At 40.2% G+C, this 24,126-nt stretch overlaps 1 protein-coding gene across 22 annotated transcripts in view; it reads right to left on the reverse strand.

Moving 5' to 3' along the window:
* Positions 1-24,126, reverse strand: part of rims2a (regulating synaptic membrane exocytosis 2a) — a 157,581-nt gene that overhangs the window by 99,118 nt on the left and 34,337 nt on the right. For 17 of the 22 annotated variants that reach the window (XM_077527876.1, XM_077527868.1, XM_077527874.1 and 14 more), the window contains exons 4-6: positions 23,533-23,625; positions 20,130-20,340; positions 5,127-5,416 (exon numbers count right to left, since the gene is read on the reverse strand). In XM_077527876.1, coding sequence (XP_077384002.1) covers positions 5,127-5,416; positions 20,130-20,340; positions 23,533-23,625 — 594 coding nt within the window. Of the gene's footprint in view, positions 1-1,983; positions 2,737-5,126; positions 5,417-20,129; positions 20,341-23,532; positions 23,626-24,126 lie in introns of those variants that run through there. The other 5 variants (XM_077527877.1, XM_077527881.1, XM_077527879.1 and 2 more) reach the window with 2 other exon arrangements.

Below are 24,126 nucleotides of genomic sequence, written 5' to 3' on the forward strand. Positions count from 1 at the left end.
CATGCCTATACACAACTAGAAACAATAAAACTAACCCTGTCTGTACCCTACGATTCGCACTGTTTAGCAAGTTAGCGTCATTCAGCTAAGTAGTGCACCAGAAGTGGTGAAAATAGGTTTCAAAATAAAACTTGATAACAGGAAGTACAGTTTGCTGCCTTAAAGCTGCTCTCTGTAACAATTTGGCCATAAATATCTTTACAAAAGCCTTTTTATTTGACCATTTATGACTGAAACATCATTAGTAGATTAACACCTTGGTGTTCATAATTTGAACTGCTGCAAGCCTCTGGCCAATAGTTTTCATGTGACATCTTATGCGCATTGTGAGTGTGAAGAAGGGTGTGCACAGTTTAATTTTTCATCAACAGGCAGCAGTAGCGATTTGAAATGTAATTTTCTGCATTCAGTAGCTGTAATCTTGCTGTCTTAACTGTGTTTGGTACATCTGCTTTGTGTAAAATCTAGGGATGGGCGAGTACCGATACCAGGTAGCGGTATCGGGCCGATACCAGCCTTTTTTCAAGTACTCGAGTACTCGTGACGCAGACGAGTACAAGCGACCGATGGCAGAGGAGGAAGACGTTAAGTGAGTCCTCCTTGCCTGTAACTGGCGCTAGCTTGCAGCAGTTTTTCACCAAAACTTCACCGGTTTGGAAAGACTTCAAAATTGTGAATCTTAAACTAAAAGAGCATTTTTGTGAGCGTTAAGACTATTGAAGAGTGACTGTGCTGTTTTTTTTTTTTTTTTTCAAAATTAAAGGAAATATATTTGTTTAAAAAAATATTTTAGTGATTTTTTTATTTGTCAAAATGTACTACTGGTATCTGCAGTTGGTATTGGTATTGGTGAGTACTGAGGGTCTGAGTATCGGTATCGGTATCGGTCTGAAAAAAAGTGGTATCGAACATCCCTAGTAAAATCTATTATCCGATTTTATGTGCACTTGCCTTTTGCCCATTTTGTTCTCATACTTGTTCAAATAAACACCAATTGAGTGATCGTGATCTTGTAAGCACATTACATTGTAAATTAGATGTTTAGATAGTTAGAGGCAATGATCATTTATTAATACACTAATAACTGTAAAATTGTGTATGTTGATTAAAACGTGAACTAAAGTGGGCCGGTCTAAGCCCTGAAAACTGCAGGGCTGAAAATGAGTCCGAGTCCTGCCCTCGTTAAATCCCACCAGAGTAGGCTGCAATTTGATTAAAAGCTATAGAGTTTAATCCAGAAGGAAACAAAATTCCAGGTGTTGGTTTGATTTTCCAGGTAGCCTACAAACAGTCTGCTTAGTAGTACTGGTGGTCTGTTTTTAATTTTCCTATCTGCGAAATTAAAAGCATTCATGTGGTTACAGCTCTAAATGTATCTAATAGTGAATTCATTTTTACATTTGCTCGACTTGTGCAAGACACTTGAGTGTGTTCCTATACTGGAACGAGAACAAAATGTCGTGCATTTGAGTGTGTGGGAGGATGTGACTCTGTGGGTCTGTACTCTATACGGTACTTATTTCCTGGGCTGAAGTTAAACTACCGGTCTCCAACTCCCTCATGTTCTCAAGCGCTCACACAGCGGTTGTGAAGCGCGCGCACGCTGCAGCAGTGGCGCGCTGGAGCATGCACGCACGCACGCACGCACGCACACGCAAGCACAAGCGCAGTACGTCGCAACTAGCAACCACAAACAAATGATTTGAACCCGGCGCGTACACATACACGCACGTACATTTCCAATCACCGCATACACGTGCACGCCCACAAGTATAGCGCACCAGAGGAGCACGGCTGGCAGGAAAGCTGCAGCGGCAAGCGGCAGCGAGCTCACTTCTTGTGCCGGCGGCTGCTACTATACGCGGGCATGGCTGCTAATCAATAAACGCAACAATCCTCCCACCCCCAATACAGGATTGACACCGTAACGGGGAAGCCCTTCCTCATAAATTAGGGCCACGTCTTCTCGAAGGAAGCACTCACCCTATGTTACTCAGCGCCTGCTCCAACAGCTCCGTCTGCAAGATGTTCTGAGGCGCCGAGAAAGCCCCATTGAAATGGGATAGAACCGAGCTACAGAACTGACGCAATGTCTCAAACTGCATTTTCGCCCTCCTGCTTTCTTTCTTTCTTTTGTGTTCGACAGCAGCTCTCCTCTTTGCAGTTTTTTGTTTCATCCACAATACATCCCAAAGCCTCCGTCACACATTCCCCGTTGATTAGTCTCTCCCCAGGCGCATTAAACGCGACGACGCCCGCCGATCAAGTTCCATATTTCCCCAGCAGCTCCTCGACAAACGTGTCCTTAGGTGAGACGCATTCCGGGTGGGATCCTTCGGTCATAATTCTTCGGACTTGCAGTAAGAGCGCGTTGCAGGTACCCGAAAGGCGTCGTTTCTTCTCCTGGTCGTGACACGAACGTCCTCACGCGGCGGGGCTGCGATGGGCGAGTGGCCGCCCGCAGGAAGGTGGAGGTGGGGAAACATCCTACACGGCGACCGGGAGCTGCATCTCCCCCGACCGTTCATCAGCCGCCTCACATCCAACTCATATTTTTGTCGAGGAACGCCGTCTCGCTAGCACACGCGCACACGCACGCTGCTGCACTGGGATGCAACCCACTCTTTGTCATATCGCTCATCCCGAGCGCTCTGGCAGAGGCGCACAGCAGCAAATACATCGCAAAACATCCCAGAGGCGAGGCTGTCGTCAGGGGGTTTTCCGCGTCTGGGGTCACACAGCTCGTCATTACAATGCAGTGGCGTCCTACAGCAACGCCTCTCAAGTGGGAGTTTGTTCGCGATACGCGGTGGGTGGGGGCGTAGGGGGCTCTGGGGATGAGGGACTCCAACCCATCGAGTTTAAAGCGTTATTAGTCAAGCGTCACATCGTCTCATGCACCTTCCAAGCAATTAAGACGGCTAATCAAATCCGTATTCCCTTTTGAAATGAACTGGAAATTCATTAAGTTGTTTTAGCTCCCCAAAACGACCAATTAATGTAGGTGTTAAAAAAAGTAGCACTGGATTGTATAAAACAGAATGCTCTTTGGTCTATGTTCTTAGTTTGAGCTTATGTACAACACTATAACAGCTGCAGTAGTTCTATAAATAACATTGAAGAGAGTTGGACGTCTTAGCTTTATGCCTATTTGCCAGGAGGTTAGTCCAAGAGTGTCTTGACATGAGTCTCGGCCTTCTAAAGCTGCGAGGGAGTGTTCTCATTATATATTTGTGTGTTTGACTCTTTGCACCATTGCTGTCTAGGAGTCTCCTTTTCTCATTTTACTCAAGCATCTGCAAATCTGTGGCTAGCATGTATCGCTTGTAAATCGAATTATTTATACTCATTAAATATTTCTAAAAACAAGTGGCTGATTAATCGGTTATCAGAATTTTTTTCTGCCAAATAACGGAATCAGCATCATCCTAAATAAATATTTTTATGTTGGGCTCCAGTTATTATTTAATATAAAATCTATCCAAGGGAAATTCAGTCAAGAAGCAATGTCAGGGTGAAAGGGGAACACAAACAAAGCTGGGGGCAGGAAGCAGACGCGTATAAAAACTAGGTGGTATTTTTGCGAGTGTTTAGTGAATTAGGCGCTTCCGGATTGCTCCATTTTACCGGTTAGCATCGCACTAAGGCTACGCAAACCTTTAGTGAATCTACCCTTGTGTTTAAATAGTGTTTAATTTATTTCAAGCTCGTTTCTTGTCTTTTATATGTCCGACTCATGTCAAGCTATGCAGTTAGCTAAAAATAAATAAATAAATAAATAAATAAAATAAACAGATTGCAAATAGTTTTATTTTGAAATATACCGGCTCTAGCTTGATTCTGATGCCTGACTTCCTGTCTGGATCGTGCAATTTCTTCAGCTTCATGAAAATCTGCATGCGGATTCCGTAAAACATAGAAACCTTGCGGAAGAACCATCTGCAGCCATGCATACGCACCGCAGCTGGTGTGAATTGACACGCAGACTCAAATGCTTTCTCTTCCTTGTGTGAAGGCTACTTTGGACTGCTTTTTTAAATATATATATATATATATATATATATATATATATATATATATATATATATATATATATATATATAGTGCTTAATGACACCATATGGTGCCCAAAGCGCTTTACAATGCGTCATATTCACCCATTCACACACCAATGGCCAAATGCAGCCACACAGGGCCTTGCCAGGTCCATTGGGAGCAAATCGGGGTTAAGTATCTTGCTCAAGGACACTTCAACATGGTCACAAGGGGTGAGGATCGAACCTACAACCTCATGGATGGGAGACTCAATCACCATGCCATGATGTTCGACTCGATGTTCACACAATTATGGAAGCACAGAGCGGCGAGTTTATAAATACAGGACCAAAAAATAATAATAATAATAAAAACAAAACGAGATATTGACTCTCCCAGTGTCTGAGGTTTAACTAATACAAGACAGCAAACACAAATAATGAACAAGTGAGGGGAACAATTTGTGAAGATGTGTAGAATTTTGGGAGATGAATGAAGAAGGAGCCACCATGTGGACAAACTGCCTTACATGATTCCAATATCAAGACATGAAAAAAAAAAAAGAGAGAGTCTATGCAAGCAAAGCATGTGTTTCTCTTAAAGGGATTTAGTGCAAATGATATGACAAACAGTTTTCTGAACAGTCATTATACCTGCACAAATTAATATAATGAAGTTGAATCCCTAAAGAAATTAAACTGGACTACAATTTAAAACAGAAAAATGACTAAACGTGCAAGCTTTCTGGAAGGAAAAAAAAAAAAAAAAAAAAAGACGGTGAAAATTAACCCTCCGTATCCTTGCTGCTTACATATTTTTGTTCTGGTACAGTATGTGTGCGTGGGTTGGGTGGATGGCTGTGGAAGAATTGCTGAGAGATACAGTATCTGTCTGTCTCCTTTATAGGCCTCATGGGCTCCATGTACAAGCTGTTTGATATGTGGCTTGCAAAGAGACACAGCTTGAACCACTGCTCTGCACCAACCTATACAACAGCCACACACATTAGCGCTAATATTACAAATCTTCTGAGCCTTTAAGCAATCAAAAGGACATTTTGTATGCACGCCTCACAGCATTCTGAAACTAACCTGTCTATGGGTGCATCGCCATGTCCAGAGTACCTCAGCGAGCCGTTGTCGAGGGACGCCTGTCTGGGCAGCAGCCCGCCGTGACGTCTGCTTCTGTCTGACGTTGGTGTCAAGTCCCCTGAGGCGCCGTGGTAAGGGTAAAGTGACGGGTCCTGTAGTTTGGCCTTCTTCCCCTGCGGCCCGCCTTCAAAGACAGCCCGCACCTGACCAGGCACCGAGCCATAAAACCATGCCCCCGATTTGGTGAGGATTTCTTGTTGTTTTCGGCACAAGTTGCATACCCACATCACCTAAAGGGAGGAAGAAGATAAATGTTAACGGAGTGGGAAGTAATGGACAGCAGTTATACAAACTCTACGCATCCATGTTCAAATACCAGGTTTTTGTCATGTAAAAATTGGCGATGTTTAAGACATGTTTTTTTCTTTTCCAGAACAATGCCAGGACGAGTACTCAACTCCTGAGTAGTCAGGGCTGGGTATTGCCAACAACCTCACAATACGATACGTATCATGATACAGGGGTCACAATATACGTATTGCGATACGTATCCCATGATCATCAAAGCGATACATATCCCAATATTTTACATTAATTTACTTGCATTTTTATTGCAACAGTCATATGTATACTAAAATGATGTGGTTATTATGTTATATGGATTTTTTTTAGCAGTTCTCCTGGTTTAGCACCAAGTGGCATGCCTGGTCTAAATGTGCACACACTGCAGAGCAAGGAGCAGCTTTATAAAAAGGCATGGCAGATATTAGTAAAAAACATCAAAGTATTAAAATTACAGCTCTAAAAGGTGCTTATTTGAAATATTTGGGGATATAATAACAGCATTTTTTAATGTAACATTCTATTTTGTTGTAAAACAAAATACAAAAAAATTGGTACATTTAGAAACCATGTTAAGTAAATAAATGTTGATATTCTTCCGCTTTTTTTATTTTTCTTAACAAGACAGATTATGCAATCACTGGTGGGCCATTTATAAAATAAACTTCACATGTACACTTTTTTTTTTTTTTAAATAAGTAAGCTATAATCCAAATTAAACACACAAGGCACTCATCTCCCTTTCGTCTGCTCCCCCAGTCCGCTCATGCGACTAGTGGACTAATTGAAGGCAATTAACTTCAAAGACGCTGCTTGTTAAGTACAATGCAAGCTGCAAACGCACCCGTGTCTCTCCTGAGCACAGAAATCTTCGGAACATTGATGTCTACAAGTTCATTTAAGTATGTTGCTGCTAAACCATGTAGGTTTAAGACAGCACTTTAAATGTCTGGAAAAGGCTACTTGAACACCTAAACTTTATTTGGGGTTAATCAGAGGAATTTAAACATGGTAACGTGTGTGCTGACTCCCATTTAACATGACTGAATGTTATTGCTTAATTTGGACACAGCCACATGCCCAGTTGTAAGAGGGTGTGCAAACACATCATCTCAGCTATTTATTTCTACTTGCCCTTTCTAAAAATATTTTTCAGCCAAACTGTATTAATTAATAATGGAAAAAGTAGAAGTTATTTAGTTTGTTCTCATTTTTTGTATGACAAAAACGAGGCATTTGAATAAGGGTGTGTAGACTTTCTATATCCACTGTATTTTATACTATGATGTGATCTAATATCTGTGAACTTATGCTATGTAAATTCTTCACAAAACAAAGGCATACCACTGTTGATGGGTGAAAATCTGTTCAAATCCAAAATATGGACTGAGTCACAGTATGTGATTACTTTTGAAATTGAAACACGAGGTTTTCACTCCACAGAAACAACATTCAAGAATTGACCATTTGTGTTAATGAGGGGAAAGATGGTTTATTGCACATATGCAGCAGCCTTTCACATAAAACACTTTCATTTTATTACTGTTTTGACATTTTTGAGTCTGTGAGTCTTCTGTACATCTCCGAGAATAGCTCAAACGTGATCTTCATTTGGCTTGGGTTGGCCATTTTTTCCGATTCCAATTTTCCGGTTTTCCAATTGACATACCGCATCAGCAAAGTGCCCGCATGAACGCTGATTGCATAGATTACTTAATGAAGGCACAGTATATTGGGGTGGCACGTAATGCAATTGCAGTTAATGTTCTTTACTATAAATGGAAAACAATAGAAAAGTGTTCCTTTTGTTAAGCGCTCCAAAGACTATAGAGATGGAGGATTTTACTGCTCTGTGATGCCGTGCCTTTATCTGCTCTACTTTGCAGTTGCAGCAGCCAGCTCACCACATTAGCCTCACCAATCCAAAAGCAGACAGCGGCCCTGATCACTATGCACGCACACACGCGCACACGCACACACAAGGCCTAGCACCAGAGGTGCTGTGTAATGTCACCAAACCCAGTAGAGGTGACTATATCTAGCCCACACTAACTTACTTTGAAGTGTGTCTGTAAAGTTGAGCAGAAAGAAAAATGATTGACATGCCATGCGGCAAGTAAACTAACCAACATCTATAACTCCACCCCTCACCCACACACGCACACTCACTGGCACCCAAACCGCCCGTCTTAAAAGTCTCGGTGCTGAGTCAGTGCATTACTGTTATTAGCGCTAGCACGACTTGAACGCTGCCTCTCCTGCTATCAGAGCTGCCCATGTTTTGAAGCTGACTTTGCATCAGTGATACAGATTGCATCTGTATGTAATGTGCGGCGCTCTTCCCAAAGGATTTCCTGTAATGTCCGAAATACTCTGCGCTGGTACATCAACATTAATACAGTACAGTATAATGCACTATGATTTCTAATTGTTTGGAAATACTGCATTGTTAGTTTAGTCAACAAAAACGTAATTTATTTGCGTCAACCGCAAGAAAATTAGAGTAGACGAGACTAAAAGCCTCATTAATAAACAATAACTGGGACTAAACCAGTCTGCATTTCCGTAGACTAATGAATGAAGGTAAGACGAAAATGTAGTTCACTAAATAAACACTGGGCTAAAATTTATGGACATTTTAGCTCACGAACAAAGACGTGACAAAACTTATCTGATTCTATTCCACCACATACACACCTTGACACAACCCCTTTCAAATCTTCAACGAGCAAACACAGCGTGCACCAACACAGGGAACAAACAGGAGGTGGCCCGGGAGAAAGATAATTAAGATATGATATATGGACACATTTTTGCCACATTGAAGTAGACGGAAACACCATATGCTTGATATTAGTTGAAGGGAAGGAATGTGGGCACAAGGTAGCTGGTAAAAACACAACAAACCTAAAGAGACACATTGCAGTTGACCACAGACATTGTGGTAAGTTAGCAAAAAGTTTGGTGGTTGTTGTTTATAACGCAACATTAAACAAATGGCTATAGCGCTCCAACAACAACGTTAAACCAACCGCAAAATATTGCTGGCTAACCTATTAGCTTGTAGCATGTAGCGATAGTAGCCACTAGTTGATATAATTGTGTATAAAGTTGAATTTACGCTAATTGAGATAAGTTTTACTGGTCTGGCAAGTATGGTTTCAGTTGGATTGCAAGTTTAGTGAAAGCATGAGCTAATCTAAGAGTTGCAAGAGAAATATAGTTAACACAAACCACCTGGGCAGCTATACATGTATGCAAACTAAAAACTAAGGGGTATATTCACTAAGATTGCGCTGCGTCCGGTAATAGCGCAAAATATTGCACCACAACTGCACACGCAGTCTGCGCCCAGTTACCCACCTATTCACTAAGGATATTGCTCTAATCATATACTGGTGCAAACGCGCCCACAAAACTGACAGCTTGGAGCAAATTTGCACTTGATTTATATCATACATGGCAATGGATTTGCGCCAAGAACATGGTTGTTATAGTAACAGTTGCGAGAAAGATGACATTATCAGAAAGCGAGGTTGGACTGAGAGTAAGCGTTTCGAGGTGTACAGAGCAGAGAGGACGACAACGACGTCATTCATTCATAAAGTACAAATTATTGGTGCGATCGTTTTTTTTTTTTAAATATATTTTCAGAGGTTGGTGTGGGCGTACGGTATGCATCTGCCTCCCTCCCTCCCCTCTGCCGTTTATTTTGGGCCGCAAACGGCATGCACATGCTTTCCATAAACGTTATTTGCGTCACGCAAAGTACATGTGGCTATTTGCGCTGAATTAGACGCTGCATATCAATGAGTCTCATTTGCATTGAGGTGGGCATATTTTGCGTCAAATGTATACAAATTACCTAATTTACATACGCACAAATAACACCGGCGCACCGTGACGCAATCTGGTTGGCAGAGCAATTAGTGACGTATTTCCCCATTTGCGCATGTTTAGTGAATTTGCCGCTCCCGGATTGCTCCATTTTTACCGGTTTGCTCCGTACAAAGGTGACGCAAACCTTCAGAGAATAGGCCCCTCAGTCATCTAGATAAAATAAAATATGTCACACTTATTTCAAAAACTGTAAAAGGCTAAAATGATTGTCCTGACTAAAATTAGATGTTGACAGTTTTTGTTAGGGGTGTGAATTGCCTAGTACCTGACGATTCGATTCGTATCACGATTCACAGGTCACGATTCGATTCGATACCGATTAATCCCGATCCGAATTTATAAGTCGATTGTTGCGATTTTTTTTCATTCATATTTAGAAAATACTAATCAGTAAGCTTGTAGAGTGTAAGATTTATATGAAAATGTATTATTTATTTATCTGAAATTTCAGTCTTATAGAGGTTGTAATCTGTTTCATGTTTGAACAGCATTAAAATAAAATATTAAGGCTTAATGTTCCGTTCATATTAACATTCTTCCATGCTCAAGGTGTGAATCCTAAAAAAAAAAATCTAAAAAAAATCAAAAAAAAAATCGATTCTGCCGATTATTGAATCGATTCGAGAATCGCGCGATGTAGTATCGCGATATATCGCCGAATCGATTTTTTTTTAACACCCCTAGTTTTTGTTGACTAAAACTAGACAAATTAAAGGATGTTTTCTTGGACTAAAATGCTCAACTTACAGTACAATCGATTAAAACTTGACTAAATACAATCCAGACAAGGCTGACTAAATTCGATTTAAAAAAAAAGCAAGAAAATAAAAAAGCAACTAATAAGCACAATTAAAACTGAACTCAAACTGAGACCACATTTCAAAACGGTTGATACAATTAACACTAGATGAAAAGAAAATGTACAATGAATGTGTGTTGTCATCCTATGCCGCTTTAAAACATAACATAGCTGAAGTATTTGGACTCAAATCTCTTGAACTTTAAAACAAATCATGTGCTACTTCGACAGATTAAACACTTGAAAACTATGGAAGCAAGGACAAAAATGTACAGAGAATGACAATACAGCAGCTTGACCTCAAACTGAGACAAACTATATTGACACATGAGGCATTTATAACCTGCTATCAATGTTACAGATTGGCTGTAACAATACTGACACACGATGGAAGCCGAGAGGCTACAAATTGTGCTTTATGTATCCCAGTGGAGTGTAGTCAGTGAAGCCATGACTGCGTTTTTAACCGAGGTCATGGTGAGAGCTCTTCAGTTAAACATTTGTCATCGACTAACACCCACCAGCCACTGGGGCCACTTTTCCTCGCTGATGATCCACATTCTACGCTTTGCAAAAGCATGCAGAAACTGAAGAGTTATAAGTGAAAACATTAACTCACGAGGCAATGTGTCTTAAAAACAATCATTTTAATCTGTTGGGCTGCAGTGATTAAAGAGAACAGAAAGTTACTAACAAGTTTGTTCATGTATGTGTATAAATTGATGTCTAGTTCCTATATTTGTTTATTCTATATTTTTGGGGGTAAACACATTGAATTACCACACGTTTACACATTTTGCTCATATCCATTGTAGTGGTGTACGGAAGCAAACACATGCTAATGGCATCACTGCCCCGACACTAATGGACCTGGCTGTATATAGACACGTATGGGCGCACACACGTACGCACGCACACGCACAAACTCCGCTCCATATCAACTCTTCATGGCTGAATGCAAGAAGGGGGTTGGGGGGTGCAGCCCTCAGGCAGAGCCATTTCTCCTTGTGTTTGCACATTTCATAGTCATTGAACCTGCAGTTAAAAATAGAAAGCTAAAAACCCTCGCACTACTACATATAACAACCACGACAATATTGATCTTATAGAATACAAATATAAGATTTACTGAGGCACGCAACACACATCATGTGCCAAAATATTACTTAAACATTCTTCATTGATATTCAGGCTATTTTGCAAAGCATGTAACAATTGCAAAAATTGCTAACGTTGTTCTGAATGACATATTAAAAAAAAAAAAAAAAGGTTTAAAACTGATGAGTAATGAGTAACTGATAATTTCCAACCTATAGCAAAGCTCCTTCTTTTGCTGTCTTTAATATTTACATTTCTCAACACAAAACATTTTCAGCACCAGAAGCAACAAAGAGCAGTGAGCAGCTCCTAGTGGCCAATAAACTGCATTACATTACTTCACATGAGCTGAGTGAATCAGCAGTATCTCACATTGAGAGCCAGTTTCAGTGACAAATCAAATCAATAACGTTCATTTATCTCCATAAGGGTGCTTATGTATTCATTTCCTTTTTGAGTTGTTTTCTTTTGGCAAGACTATCAATGCTGAATGTTTTTTCTGCTCAATCATAACAATACGGGAAATATTGTTTTATAAAAATTACATTTGAATTTTTAAACACGCTTACTGTATATTGTAATAGAGGAGTGTGCCAATTGTATGAAAATATGTATTTTTGACATTTGTTTAGTTATAACTATCATGGAATATTTCTTTAAAAGGTCAATGTAGTCATTATCATCTAATTAAAAAGTGAGGAAGCGCTAGCATTCTACTACAGTATGTATTGATGGGAAATTTGATGAGAGACATTTTTGTAAGAAGTCAAAAAATAATGACGGAACAAAGAAGTGAGGTAAAGAGTGGAGATGGCATATGCTGCAATATTGATGGGCCATTAAATGAGCTGTCATAGGTATCATATTGCCTTGCAGTATCTCTCCTTCACCTGCACCGAGGTGAGCCCAACTACTCATCAAAAGACTCATTGTTCAGGGAGCGGAGTCCTTCTCAGAACATCCCGGGTTGGACCGCGCCCAGATTGAGCTGCAATCATCAATAAGGATAGGAGCTAATACACTCCAGAGAAAATTATTGCCACAGCTGGGGGAACTGCAGTCACTTTACGGTGCTTGTTCAGCCAATGAATAATGAATTTAAAGGACTAACAGTGTATACAAACTCCCCAGGCATTTTTGTTACAGGGTATACCTATCTAAATATATATACTGCACCGTTTTAAGCCAAATTTGTTATTGTTTGTGTTTTTCTGACAGTAAAATGAGGCTTTTGGGGCATTTTCAAGAGCAAAAATTCTACATGACACTTTGGTGTGATGCACTGCATGTGCAGATGATGAAAACAAGGCAAGCTGCTACATTCACATGCTCCAACGGTGGCTGCACGTGGTGAATTACATTTTAATGAGCTTCTAATTTTAGTGCGCGCCAGCAATAATAATAGACTTCATGAATATTTATGGCCCCTGTTTGAAGCTCAGAGACACGGGAATGAGGTGGGAATACATTTACAACATTATTGTACATGTGAATGTTTGTGTTTTTTTACATTATTTTTATTTGCACAGGTTTACATGTTTCAAATGTCATAAAACATTATCACGTGAACTAGCTGTTCGAATGGCCGAATGCAACTATACATGCATGCAGTAAACGGAATTCAGAGCATCAAATATTTAAATCGCCACATTCGCCAGCTTACCCATTGTGCTGCTGAGAGAAAGACGGGAGTGTTCAATTCAATCACTCCGTAAGGCGGGCTGTCTGACAAACAAACCGGCTACTCCGACCTTCAGAACCGCGGACAGCTCCAAGTCCAGACACCAGCTGCTGAGAGCAACGTGAAGGTTACACCGGAGACTCGTCATGCACACCGATCAAACCAACGGCAGCCCAGTCGCTCGCTGCCCTAGTTTCCTGTCACAATCCAAATACTGAAGGTACTTGACTTGGGGAAAAAAACAATCAGATATCCAATTCCAGCCGATCCAACAGACTGTCTGGACCACTCTGGGAGAGAAGCATGTGAATCAAGCAACAACCCGCCAAATGAGGTTATGCATCCCACCACCGCTGCATTAGTTCATCCATGACACGGTCAGCCTGCCGTTTACATCATCGAGCTTCATTTATATGCGGCAACCCCCTCGATCCAGCAATAAGACAGAGCAAGGCGGCAGCGCTGAATGCTGACTGAAAATATTTCTGTTCCCGTTAAGCACACTTTGTCATTCGCTGTGTGCTGTGACCGCTCTTGTTGGCACCGCCATCACAGTGCATTTTGTCCTCAAATAACTGCAAGAGGATGAAGTCACAGGGACAAAAATATGACGTGAAGTTATAGGAATGATGCTGCGTTCACGTACAGTAAGAATAATAATGTTCAACTCCATTTTATTTGCAGAATGAAACCAAATAAAGCAGTGAAATCAGGGCACTTCCCCACATATTTCTATGCCTTTTATAACAGTTTATTAGCTCCAATGCTCTTTATAAAGTAAATTCACTGTCATGAATATTAGTTGTTGTGTCAAGCTGACCTATATCTACCAATTTTCACCTAGGTCGGTATACATGGGTGTATTAATACGTTTCGGTACACTCTAAAAAAAATATTGGTCAAATCTTAAAAAAAAAAAAAAGGTTAAATTTGACCAATCTAGCTGATAGTTATGTGTCCGACAGATCCTTTGGTTAAAACAACCAGTCGGTGTTTTCAACCAATATATATTGGTGATTGGGCCAACCGATACAAATTGGTTATTCTGACCAAGAGATTGGTTAATCTGTGTTAGAATCTGAACAAAAGTACCACTGATTGTCACACCTACCTAAGTGGGGTGAAATTTGTTCTTCGAATTTGACCACTGAGGGAGCAGTGATTAGCAGCAGGGGCTGCATTTGGGGATCGAACCCGCAATTCCAACCCATAATGCAGAGTTGCAAGCAGGGAGGCAAATGGGTCCAGTTTTTATATTCTTTGGTCTGACCCGGCCAAGGATTGAACCCACAACCTCCCAGTCTCAGAGCAGACACTCGACCACTAGGCCACGGAGCTGGTCACACCTAATGAGCTAGCTAGATACACGTTTCCATTTTTAAACACTCGGGTAGATTTTCTAAGAATGAACTAAACTACTAGATTGGTAGGTTGTTTATTGTTTTTTTAACCAATCCATTTTTAGAGTGTCCGGCATGTTCGGTTCGGCCCACTTGCGTACTGTTCCTCGTGTATTTTTCCCCTCATTAATTAAGTTTATGCGCCGTGGAGCCCAAGCTAGTATGCAAGGTTTCACACGGATGTTATTGACTGGTGGGGGCAGCAATGCACATGCCGTGCATAGCCTGCTGGAAATGAAGGAAGAAGAAGAAGAAGAAGAAGAAGGTAGTAATAATAATGCATCAGATTTATATGGCACTTTTCTAGACACTCAAAGACGCTTTACAATGGATACATTATTCATTCACTCACACTCTGGTGGCGATAAGCTACTTAAGTAGCCACAGCTGCCCTGGAGCAGGCTGACAGAAGCACAGCTGTCAGTGTGCGCCTGCGGCCCCTCCGACCACTACCAAATATTCACACCTTTCAGGCACCAGTGTGTGAGGCACAAGAGGCAATGTGTGTGTGAAGTGTCTTGCCCAAGGACGCAACGACACATGAGTTTTGGGAAGAGCAGGAATCGAACAGCCAACCTTCCGGTTACTGGACGACCGAGACGCTGAGCCACGGCCGCCACACAAGTAATATCGTTATGGCAAAAGCAAATAAGCCGAAGCTCAAAGGTGCCCCCGACTGCGGTCTCCTGTTTGGGAACACTTTGGCTTTCCGGGTTAAAATTGCTGATCAGGAAAGGTGCGTGGATGAATCCAAAGTTGTTTGCCGACACTGCTACACGGAGATCGGTGGCTATGTTGCAGGCAGAGTGTCAAACATGCTAACACATTTAAAACGACATCACCCGACTGTGAATGCCTCATCGACAAAAAAGAAAAGTAGCTTAGTACAACCAATGATAGCTCCAGCATTTCAACAGCCTTTCGCTAATAAGTCATTGGTATTTTTAAAGCAACGGGATTACGGCCATACTCAAGTTGTTGAATGCGCAGGCTTTAAATATTTGCTCAAAGTTCTGGAGCCACATTACAGCATCCCTTCACGTCCGCACTTTGTCATTAGTGTCATTGGAACAACTAGTGTAATTTATTTGAATAACACCCTAATGAGTTGCTATCATTTATTTATGTATAATTTTTATTTATTTCTTTTTAAAAAATGCACCGTTTACTTGTCATCTTTTTCAAAATAAACAAAGACTCCAAAGAAACCGAACCAAAATGTGATTCTGTGTACCGTTACACCCCTATTAGATAAGATGAGAAGACATACTGTAGGTTTCTTAATTTCAGAATCCAAAGACGCCAGTGAATCTAACACTGAACAGCATTTTGACTTGAAATTAAATACTGAAATATTGTCTGACTGTAAATCATATGCAAATTAGTTTTTCTTCTTTCTTTTTTTTTGTGAGTACAGCACAACTCAGAACAGAATATTAGCATCACTGCCAGTGCTAACAAAACATGACCTGTGCCATGCCTGGTCCATCCAAACCTAGAGGAAACTAGGCAACTAGCCTACTGTAAACTAGGCAATCTGCTTACCATGATAGGGACGTTGCTCATACCAGCAATTGCAAGGCTCAAAGGTTTTGCATCACAATTTGTGAGTCAAAATGAAAAAATATGCATTTTGTGGCACATCAAAACACAATGAATTTCAAAACTGAGAATCAACTGCCTTCACAGTCCCAAAAAGCTTCGCTGGGCTGGACGGACAAATTGAAGTGGAGCAACGCGCCAGTGGGGTTCAAGGCTCGCGTAACTCGGTGCTACTTATCGCACCAGCTCGCTTGAAGTAGCAATAAGCTTCACCTTGCTACACTGGCGAATAAGAACGCTTTGAGCCTAGAATTGGTATATTATTGATTTTCTACAGTGCTATACTGATTACTGTATTCTTAAAAAAATAATAAAAATAATTTAAAATGTTAGTGATTTTGAACATGTTGAACAAAACTAGAAATTGAAATAATAATATCTAAAATTCCACAATAATCCTACAATGAGACAAAGAAACAACAAAGGCGGGCAAGAAGCACATGTAGTGATTTCAAGAGTTCTTTTAATCACAAATGACTTCCTCCCTGGAGACTGGAGGTTCCTCAGGCTCTTTTGAAGCCACATTAGAGGAAGCATGAGAGGACTGGTGGTGAACTCCACCAGGACAAGCAGGCATTCTGAGGACTTCAGAACATTGGCACGCAGTCACACTATGGCAAAGGTTTTTAGAATCAAACTGCTTTCTCAAAAATAAATAAATGAATGAATAAACTCAAGCTTGATTCATCTGCTTTTAGTTTGATAAAAGAAAAAATGTAAGTCAAGTAACAAATGATGAGTGTTCAAAGAGAGAGCAAATCAAATCCAGAGTGCAATAGCTCTGCTTGCTGCTGACTCCAAACATAGACTTAAGACTAGTAAATATTCTATGCTTTTTCACAGAACAAGATCTCTCTCACCACGGTTGTCACCATCTGTGAGCTTGAGAAAGAGAAGACGGAATGAGCAGATTTCCCCACTGCTCCTCCTTTTACTGACACACAATACAAATTAAATGGCTGGCCCAAAATATGGCGGGACAGTGTGTGTGCATGTGTGTGCATGGGACTGTGTGCAAGTGTGTTCACATACAAATGTGCTTGAATGGTGGGAAAATGTCAAGTCTTGTACTGTTTATGCATTTCCCAGGGGTTTTAACTCCTTCTTGTACGCATCAACCAATCATGAGATTCTATTTTGTATATCACGTTCATTATTAATAATCCTATAAAGCCAGACGTATCATATGAGCCCTCTATTTCGTGAGTATTATATTTTTTTTCCCCATTAAAATCCTGATGTATATGATCTGACACGCGCATTGCATGGATAAACCCTTAGAGGGCAGTATCACCCAGCTAATGGCTTTTCCAGCGACCTTGCAAGCTCGCCCCAATTGAGAAATGAGAGACACCTATATTAGTATACTTACTAACTTATTCACTACCAGCCATTTTTATTGAAGTAACCCGCTTCGCTCCCAGCCGTTTTACTGGAAAAAAAGTACATTTCTTTGGCATTTCTATTTTGCAGCAACTAGCATTAGAATATAGCTAACAAATCTGTTTAAAAGGGGAAAACAGCATGCTGCAACTTGGCTCTGGTTGCTCTCTTATAATCTGCTGCCACCTGCTGGTCCTTTTTGCAATAACTACCATTGCTTCAACTGTTCTCTTCAATTCAGAGGCTGTATCAAAGCCTTCTGTATGCACTAACATAGAAAATACAAAAACGTATAAATACGTCTTTGGGACACTGGTAATATTTAAAATAGAACGTATTTATACGTTTTTGGGAGCAAATTAGTTAACAGTGGATTTTTTGGAAATACTAATATGTTTGATATGTCTATTATATTTTTTTACAGTTATAAATGTATGCATTTAAAGCATTGTGGTCAGATATGTCAATTATGACACAAATCAAGTCATATGTGGAAGTTGATTTTGAAACAAAATATTTTTTGTTTGTTTAAAGGGGCCAATAAATACTCTATTTACAAAGAATCTGAATTTCCTCTCATATGTTTCATGGTTCAGGTTTTATACGGTTAACACCAGAATCCAAAGTCGTGTGTATTGATGGTTGACCTTAAAAGGTATCAAGGCCATAACACTACTTAGCGAGATGTGTCACTGCGTTATTCACTGAGTACCCCAACTACTTCCTAAAACGAACAAAACATCTATGGGTATTTTGCTTGCTAATGCTGCTGATTTTTTTATATCTATAACAACAAAACAGTTCAGGTACTCTTCACAGGCTAATACAACCAGAATCAGGTAAGAACTACAACAACCATTGTAAAAATCCATGTTTCTCAGATCATTGCACACCTTGATGCAACATCTGTTCCTGCATATATAACCACAAAACCATCACACGTCATATATTTTCACTCTAATCTACTGTTTCAATACTCACATCTATGGTTTAACTTCATAATCACATGAGGTTCGCTGGATTTCAGTTTGATTCCAACCCTAGCAGTATTTCTCCATAATAGCACCATTGATGGTTCTGATTAATTCAAGCATTAGGTGATACACTCACAGAGACTGCTGTTCAGTATTATTGTTGTTTTTTAAGATTGTTTTTGGCTGCTGTATGTGCATGTGTACATCAACACTAACAACGTTTCAGACAAACTCCTAGCAAATTCAGAAAAGGATGTTGCTAACCACTTTGTCCTCCTGTTGCAATTCCATGAAAGCAGGAATACAGCAGAAAGGTAGAAAAGAGGAAAATAAAAGGGAGGAAGAAAGAGGAAAAGAGTAAGTAAAAAAAGAAAAGACTGAGTGCTAATAACAGGTCCTGGCAGTACATACTCGAACAGCAATTAGATTGATTGGATGGTTTTGCATAGAAACATTAAAGCTCATGATCAAAATTTAAACCATGAAAAACTAAAATATTGGCCTTAGTCTGTTTTTGGGGTTCGGACACATTCTTCTGTAGGTAGGATCTATGAGGCACTAATATATTTCCATAGTGGGGGGAAAAAAAGGAGGAATAGTTCCCTCCAGTGGTGAAATACAATAGAACAACTCTAGTGAAAGTCAGCATGATTACTTAAAAAAAAATAAAAAATAAATAACACAATGGGCTCTTACTTATCCTGATTTACTTGCCGATGCAAACCTCAGTGCTTTTTGGGGGGAATTTGTTTCATCTCTATGCACCATGCTGAGCATTCGGGCCTACAGAGTTCCTTTGAGATGCACCCGGCCCGGCACGCCTGACAATTAGGTGACTGAAAACAGGCTATACTGTAGACTAGCTTGGAGCAGGTCTAAATTGTGGCACAGATGGTGTAACGCTATTTTGGTGAATTAGATCGAGGTGAAATATAGCAATGGCGTGCATCAAATCCTTTGAATCATTGCAGACATCAATTAATTGAACGTATTATTATTAACTTCGTCATTATACAGTCTATCACAAAACTGAGTACACTGATCACATATCTGTAGATATTTCATTACAGTGTATCACTTCATGGGACAACATTGAAGAAATGACACGTTGACACAATGACTAAACTAGTCAGTGTACAGCTCCCAAAACAGTGTAAATTTATAGTTTCTCAAAATCACTCATAATACAGCCATTAATAGCAAAAACCCTGACAACAAAAGTGAATAGACCCCTCAGTGAAAACATCCAAATTGGCCGCAGTTTCATTTTCCCTCCCATGAAAGATACAATTAAATATCTACAGAAATGGTAGGGGTGTACCATGTACTCACTTTTGTGAGATTTCTATTATATTATATACTCGCGTATCAACCTCCCACATGACTAAAGCAAATCAGTGTCTTCTTCTGCTATGTCAGTGTTCCTCTCGCACACAGCATTGAATGGCAATAAAAGGAACTGCTTCAATTGGCAGTGAAACAAGTCAGTTGTGTCCACGGCACAACGACACAAAATGCTAAAAATACTAAAACTTAGTCTAACCCGCCCCTGCAAAGATTAACACCATATTTTGCACCAGACTTGCACTTGCCACAAAAATAGAGCCCATTGAGTTAACAGTGAACATAATCAGAACAGAAACGTTGCACTTGCTTGTAGAAGGCAAACTACTGAAAAACATGCGTTACTGTGAGAGACACTACTGGCTCAATTCCCAGATTATGATTTCACTGTGTAGCGCAGGGAGAAATTTGCCTAAGGGCAGGACATCTGTATGTGTGTCCTTATAAATGGATAGTTCCAAGCATGCAAACCAGCGTTACCTTATTTGACCGCAGAGACACTCGTCCTCCGCACCGAGCACAGAATTTCGTTTGGCAATATGAACAGAGGTGGCCACAGCCGTCAGCAAACTTGGTTTTGTGGCATATCCCGCAAGTTGGGGCTTCGCTCTTCTGTTCCTGAGCCTGCTTTGTCTCATCCCCCATCTTCTTGACCTGGTCCTTGTAGGACTCAAACTGCTGGTGCAACTTCCTGTGGGGCAGAAAATGAGGACACGGGTTAAACAGGTCTAATGATGATTTTGGACAGTAAGTTTATGAACGATGCCCTTGCATCTAACAGTGTTATGTTTTCGGAAATTCCAAGAGCCTTAAGATATGTCTGACAGTAACGCTCCAGTTTGTGTGATAGAAAGCTGAAATCCATTTGATGATCACATCTGCCTATTGCGTTACCACCTCTGTCCTTTAGATGGCCTCCTACTGATACACAACACTGATCTTTTGCAGAAGATGCTGAACTCTTGACACGTCCTGAGAGGCTACTGAAAACGCATGGGCTCTTCACATGCATTTTGTATGACACATGTCAATTGAGCGTCTCCTTAGAAACTAAACACTGGGCTGACTTCATAATATGGCGATTAGAATTGGTTTCGCCCCGCATATCCCCTGCAACATTCATTAGAGCTGGTGAATTATTGAGTAGCGCTATCCTTTTACCACATACAGGTCTGTGTTTGAGTGAAACGTGCTTCCTTTACCCTCAGCCAGTCCTTTGGAGCCTAAGTATAGCGACCAAACACACTACCTGATGAGTAACTTGTGCGCACGTGCGTGCACGCTTTTGTTTGTGTGCATGCGGCATCAAAACATGAGGGTTTGCCAGCAGCGTGCCCCGCGTTGCACCGCGGGATTAGAAGTGCCGTAGCCTTTGTGTGATAAACAAGCCGAGATTAGCGTGTCGCCTTGTTCAACAGATCTCACTAAATCTCATTTGTTGACAGAAGGTCTGATAACGCGGGTGACAAAAACTGTTATGCAAGTTAAATGGCCACTGTCAAAGAGGATCAGAGACTACAAACAACCTTATTTTGTTACAACTGCTATTTCATTCAAACGCTTGTATGACTCAATGCCCACACCAGGCTCTTCACTAAGAAATTGTAATATGATCACACAATCCAGTGGATTATCATGCTCAGTCCTATACCATCCGATACCATTATGGGCCGCATCAGGGACTAGAAATTAGAAATTATATGAATACAAAGTTGCCATTTAACTACATTAAAAATTCATCCACTAGTACATATTAAATTGTAAATATAGTTCAGTGTTGTTGTAAAACATCCATCCATCCATTTTCTTAACCGCTTTTCCTCACAAGAGTCACAGGGGGTGCTGGAGCCTATCCCAGCTGGCTTCGGGCAGTAGGCGGGGTACACCCTGAAATGGTTGTGTTTTAAAACACTATTATGTTTATTGTATATACTGTGTTTTTATGACTTTGGCGATAGCTGGAGGCGCACCACCTCTCCCTCGCAACCAGGAAATGGGCGTGTTGCTCCGTGATTTGTTTCTTTTTCGGTACATTCAAGTTTAAAAAAAAAAAAAAAAAGTTGTTGCTTCAGGTCTTTTCGGTGCACTGCTGTTGATATAGTGCCTCCATAATGGCGCAACACTGCAACTGCAGTTCCTGCCGAGCTCAATCAACAGAGCTGGAGAGCTGTGTTGAGCTTAAGCTGAAGGTGGGAAGCAACCTAGGTGGAGGTGGCCGCTTCTGAATTTTGTACACAAGAAAAACCCTGGAAAGGCTGGGGAGTTACGAATTGTCGCCTTTTTTTTTTTTTTTTCTGATGCAGGTCTAAATTGGAGGCACAAGCAAGCTTCGCATACGAGGCCACTCAAAAGGTATACAAAAAAAGGAGCGAGTGAAGTAGGGCGATCTCTTATTTTGTGCAGATGTCCCCTTATGACGTTCATCGATCCATCCAATATCTGTATTGCTTGCACTATATTCAATGTTTGAATATTATAACTTCCAGTAAATTTAAACGATTTACATTAGTTCCAATACAATCCCTCGCTATGCCCTCACTTTTTCACAGATTTTTTTTAGTGCAATTTTGTGTGCATTTTTTTTTTTACAGTAATATACCTATTTTATAAGAATTTATGAAGGTTTGAACATTGAAAATGTTTAAACAAGAGAGAAATGTGAGAAAACGTAAATGTCTCGATGAGAAAAGTGTAGTGGTGTGGTAAGGGGTTTTAGAGCGTTAAAACATTTATAATAAATGTAAAACATAAAGCTAACTACTTTGCTGCTTTCATTTATTGCGGGTATTTTTTTAAACCTAACCTCAGCGGAAAACGAGTGAACACTGTAATTCAAATTTGGAGTAATTTCAAAATTCCCCATCTTAACACCATTGAAAATGTACCTGAAACTTTCCAGATATTTTTCACCCCTTTACGACCATCCCTGTTTAGGATGACCAAACATCCTCTTTTGTGCAATTAATTGGAGGTGGCGTGCATCGAGTTATTGCGACTGGTAGTGATCGACGCCGGGCCGAGTGTGGAAATGAAATATGGTTACCCTACCTGTGAATGACTAGCGACCATTCAAAAGTACATTATTAATATTACGCTTCCTTTTGCCTCAGGTCAGCGGGGATAGGCTCTAGCTCCCCTACCATCCTGAACAGAACAATTTGTATAGAAGATGGGAGGTTAGCGAGGTCTCTAATATGCTGGATACCTTATTTAGCTACACGAGAGAACTAAAACACTGTATTACACTCACTTCTCATTATAATCCATTGTGGTTCGACACTATGGAGAACCAAAATTCAAAATAAATAAATGACTAAATAAATAAATGACTAAAAGTGCTCTTTTTATTTCCATTTATATTTATTTTTTTGGATATAATTTTCTAATAATATTTTTTATATCCATTTTTATTTTCACTTTTAGTAATTTATTTATTTAGTCATTTATTTATTTTGAATTTTGACAGTTTTGGTCCTCCATACTACACTACTACAAAGCATACAATAGCCACGACATTAAAAATTACCGTAAATGAACAGCTATAATAGAGTACCATATTATTAGTAAATACTGTTTTGTTTGAGAAGACATTTATTGGGTTGACCCCTTTCAGAGTTTGCTATTTAAATTACATGTAAAAAATTTCCATCCATTTGAAACTTATACGGGACAATAAACTTTTTGTTCCTGTATATTTGCGAGTCAAATGTAAATAAAACAATTAAGAATGAGTTTTATGTAATGCAACTTATAAATACACAATGACAGATTTGTGTATGTATCATTAATGTGCTTAAAATACTGCAACTGTGCTCTACTGTGTGGGGTTGCATGTCGGTGCCTGCTGGGAAGAAGATCAAACTGTGTCTGATCTATTACTTACGCGTCTGGCTCGGGCTCCTTGTCATTTTGGGACTTTTGCTGTGGCTGAAGAACATTATTTACCAGCTCAGTGATCCCACTAAAGGGAAACCACCTGTTCAAATAAGCAAATAAGCGTGACAGGTACAGCTAGTCATCACTTGAGAAAACAATCCATCCTGTGAAGTATTTTAAGAAGCAAGGGGTGTGATTTCCAGGAAGTGAGGACATTCACTACAACCAGAGCAGAGAGAGAGGAGACCAAGATAACGGTAGAGAAGCAACTAGTGTCCTAAAACCATCAAGAGTTGAAGTCTAGAAACAGAGGGAAAAGTTGAAGCAAGAAAGCGCGAAAGCCAGTTGGAAATGAGAGCAGCCTCAAATGCTTAGCTGAGGAAAGGAGACACTATAGGACACTACAGGGTTCATGTTCATCCAACAAGTACGGTAGATGTGGTTAAAGTAAATCCACAGTGTAGAAAAGCAGCATCAGGGAAGAACTAGTGATTATATTTCAAGACTACACAAGCCAGCCCAGGTGCAGACAGCACACAAGGAGAGAAAAACAGCCAGAGACACCAGGGAAATTATACAACTTGGATTTGAACAGGAATGT

Source organism: Festucalex cinctus, chromosome 7 (genome assembly GCF_051991245.1).
Source record: "Festucalex cinctus isolate MCC-2025b chromosome 7, RoL_Fcin_1.0, whole genome shotgun sequence".
Taxonomy (NCBI): domain Eukaryota; kingdom Metazoa; phylum Chordata; class Actinopteri; order Syngnathiformes; family Syngnathidae; genus Festucalex; species Festucalex cinctus.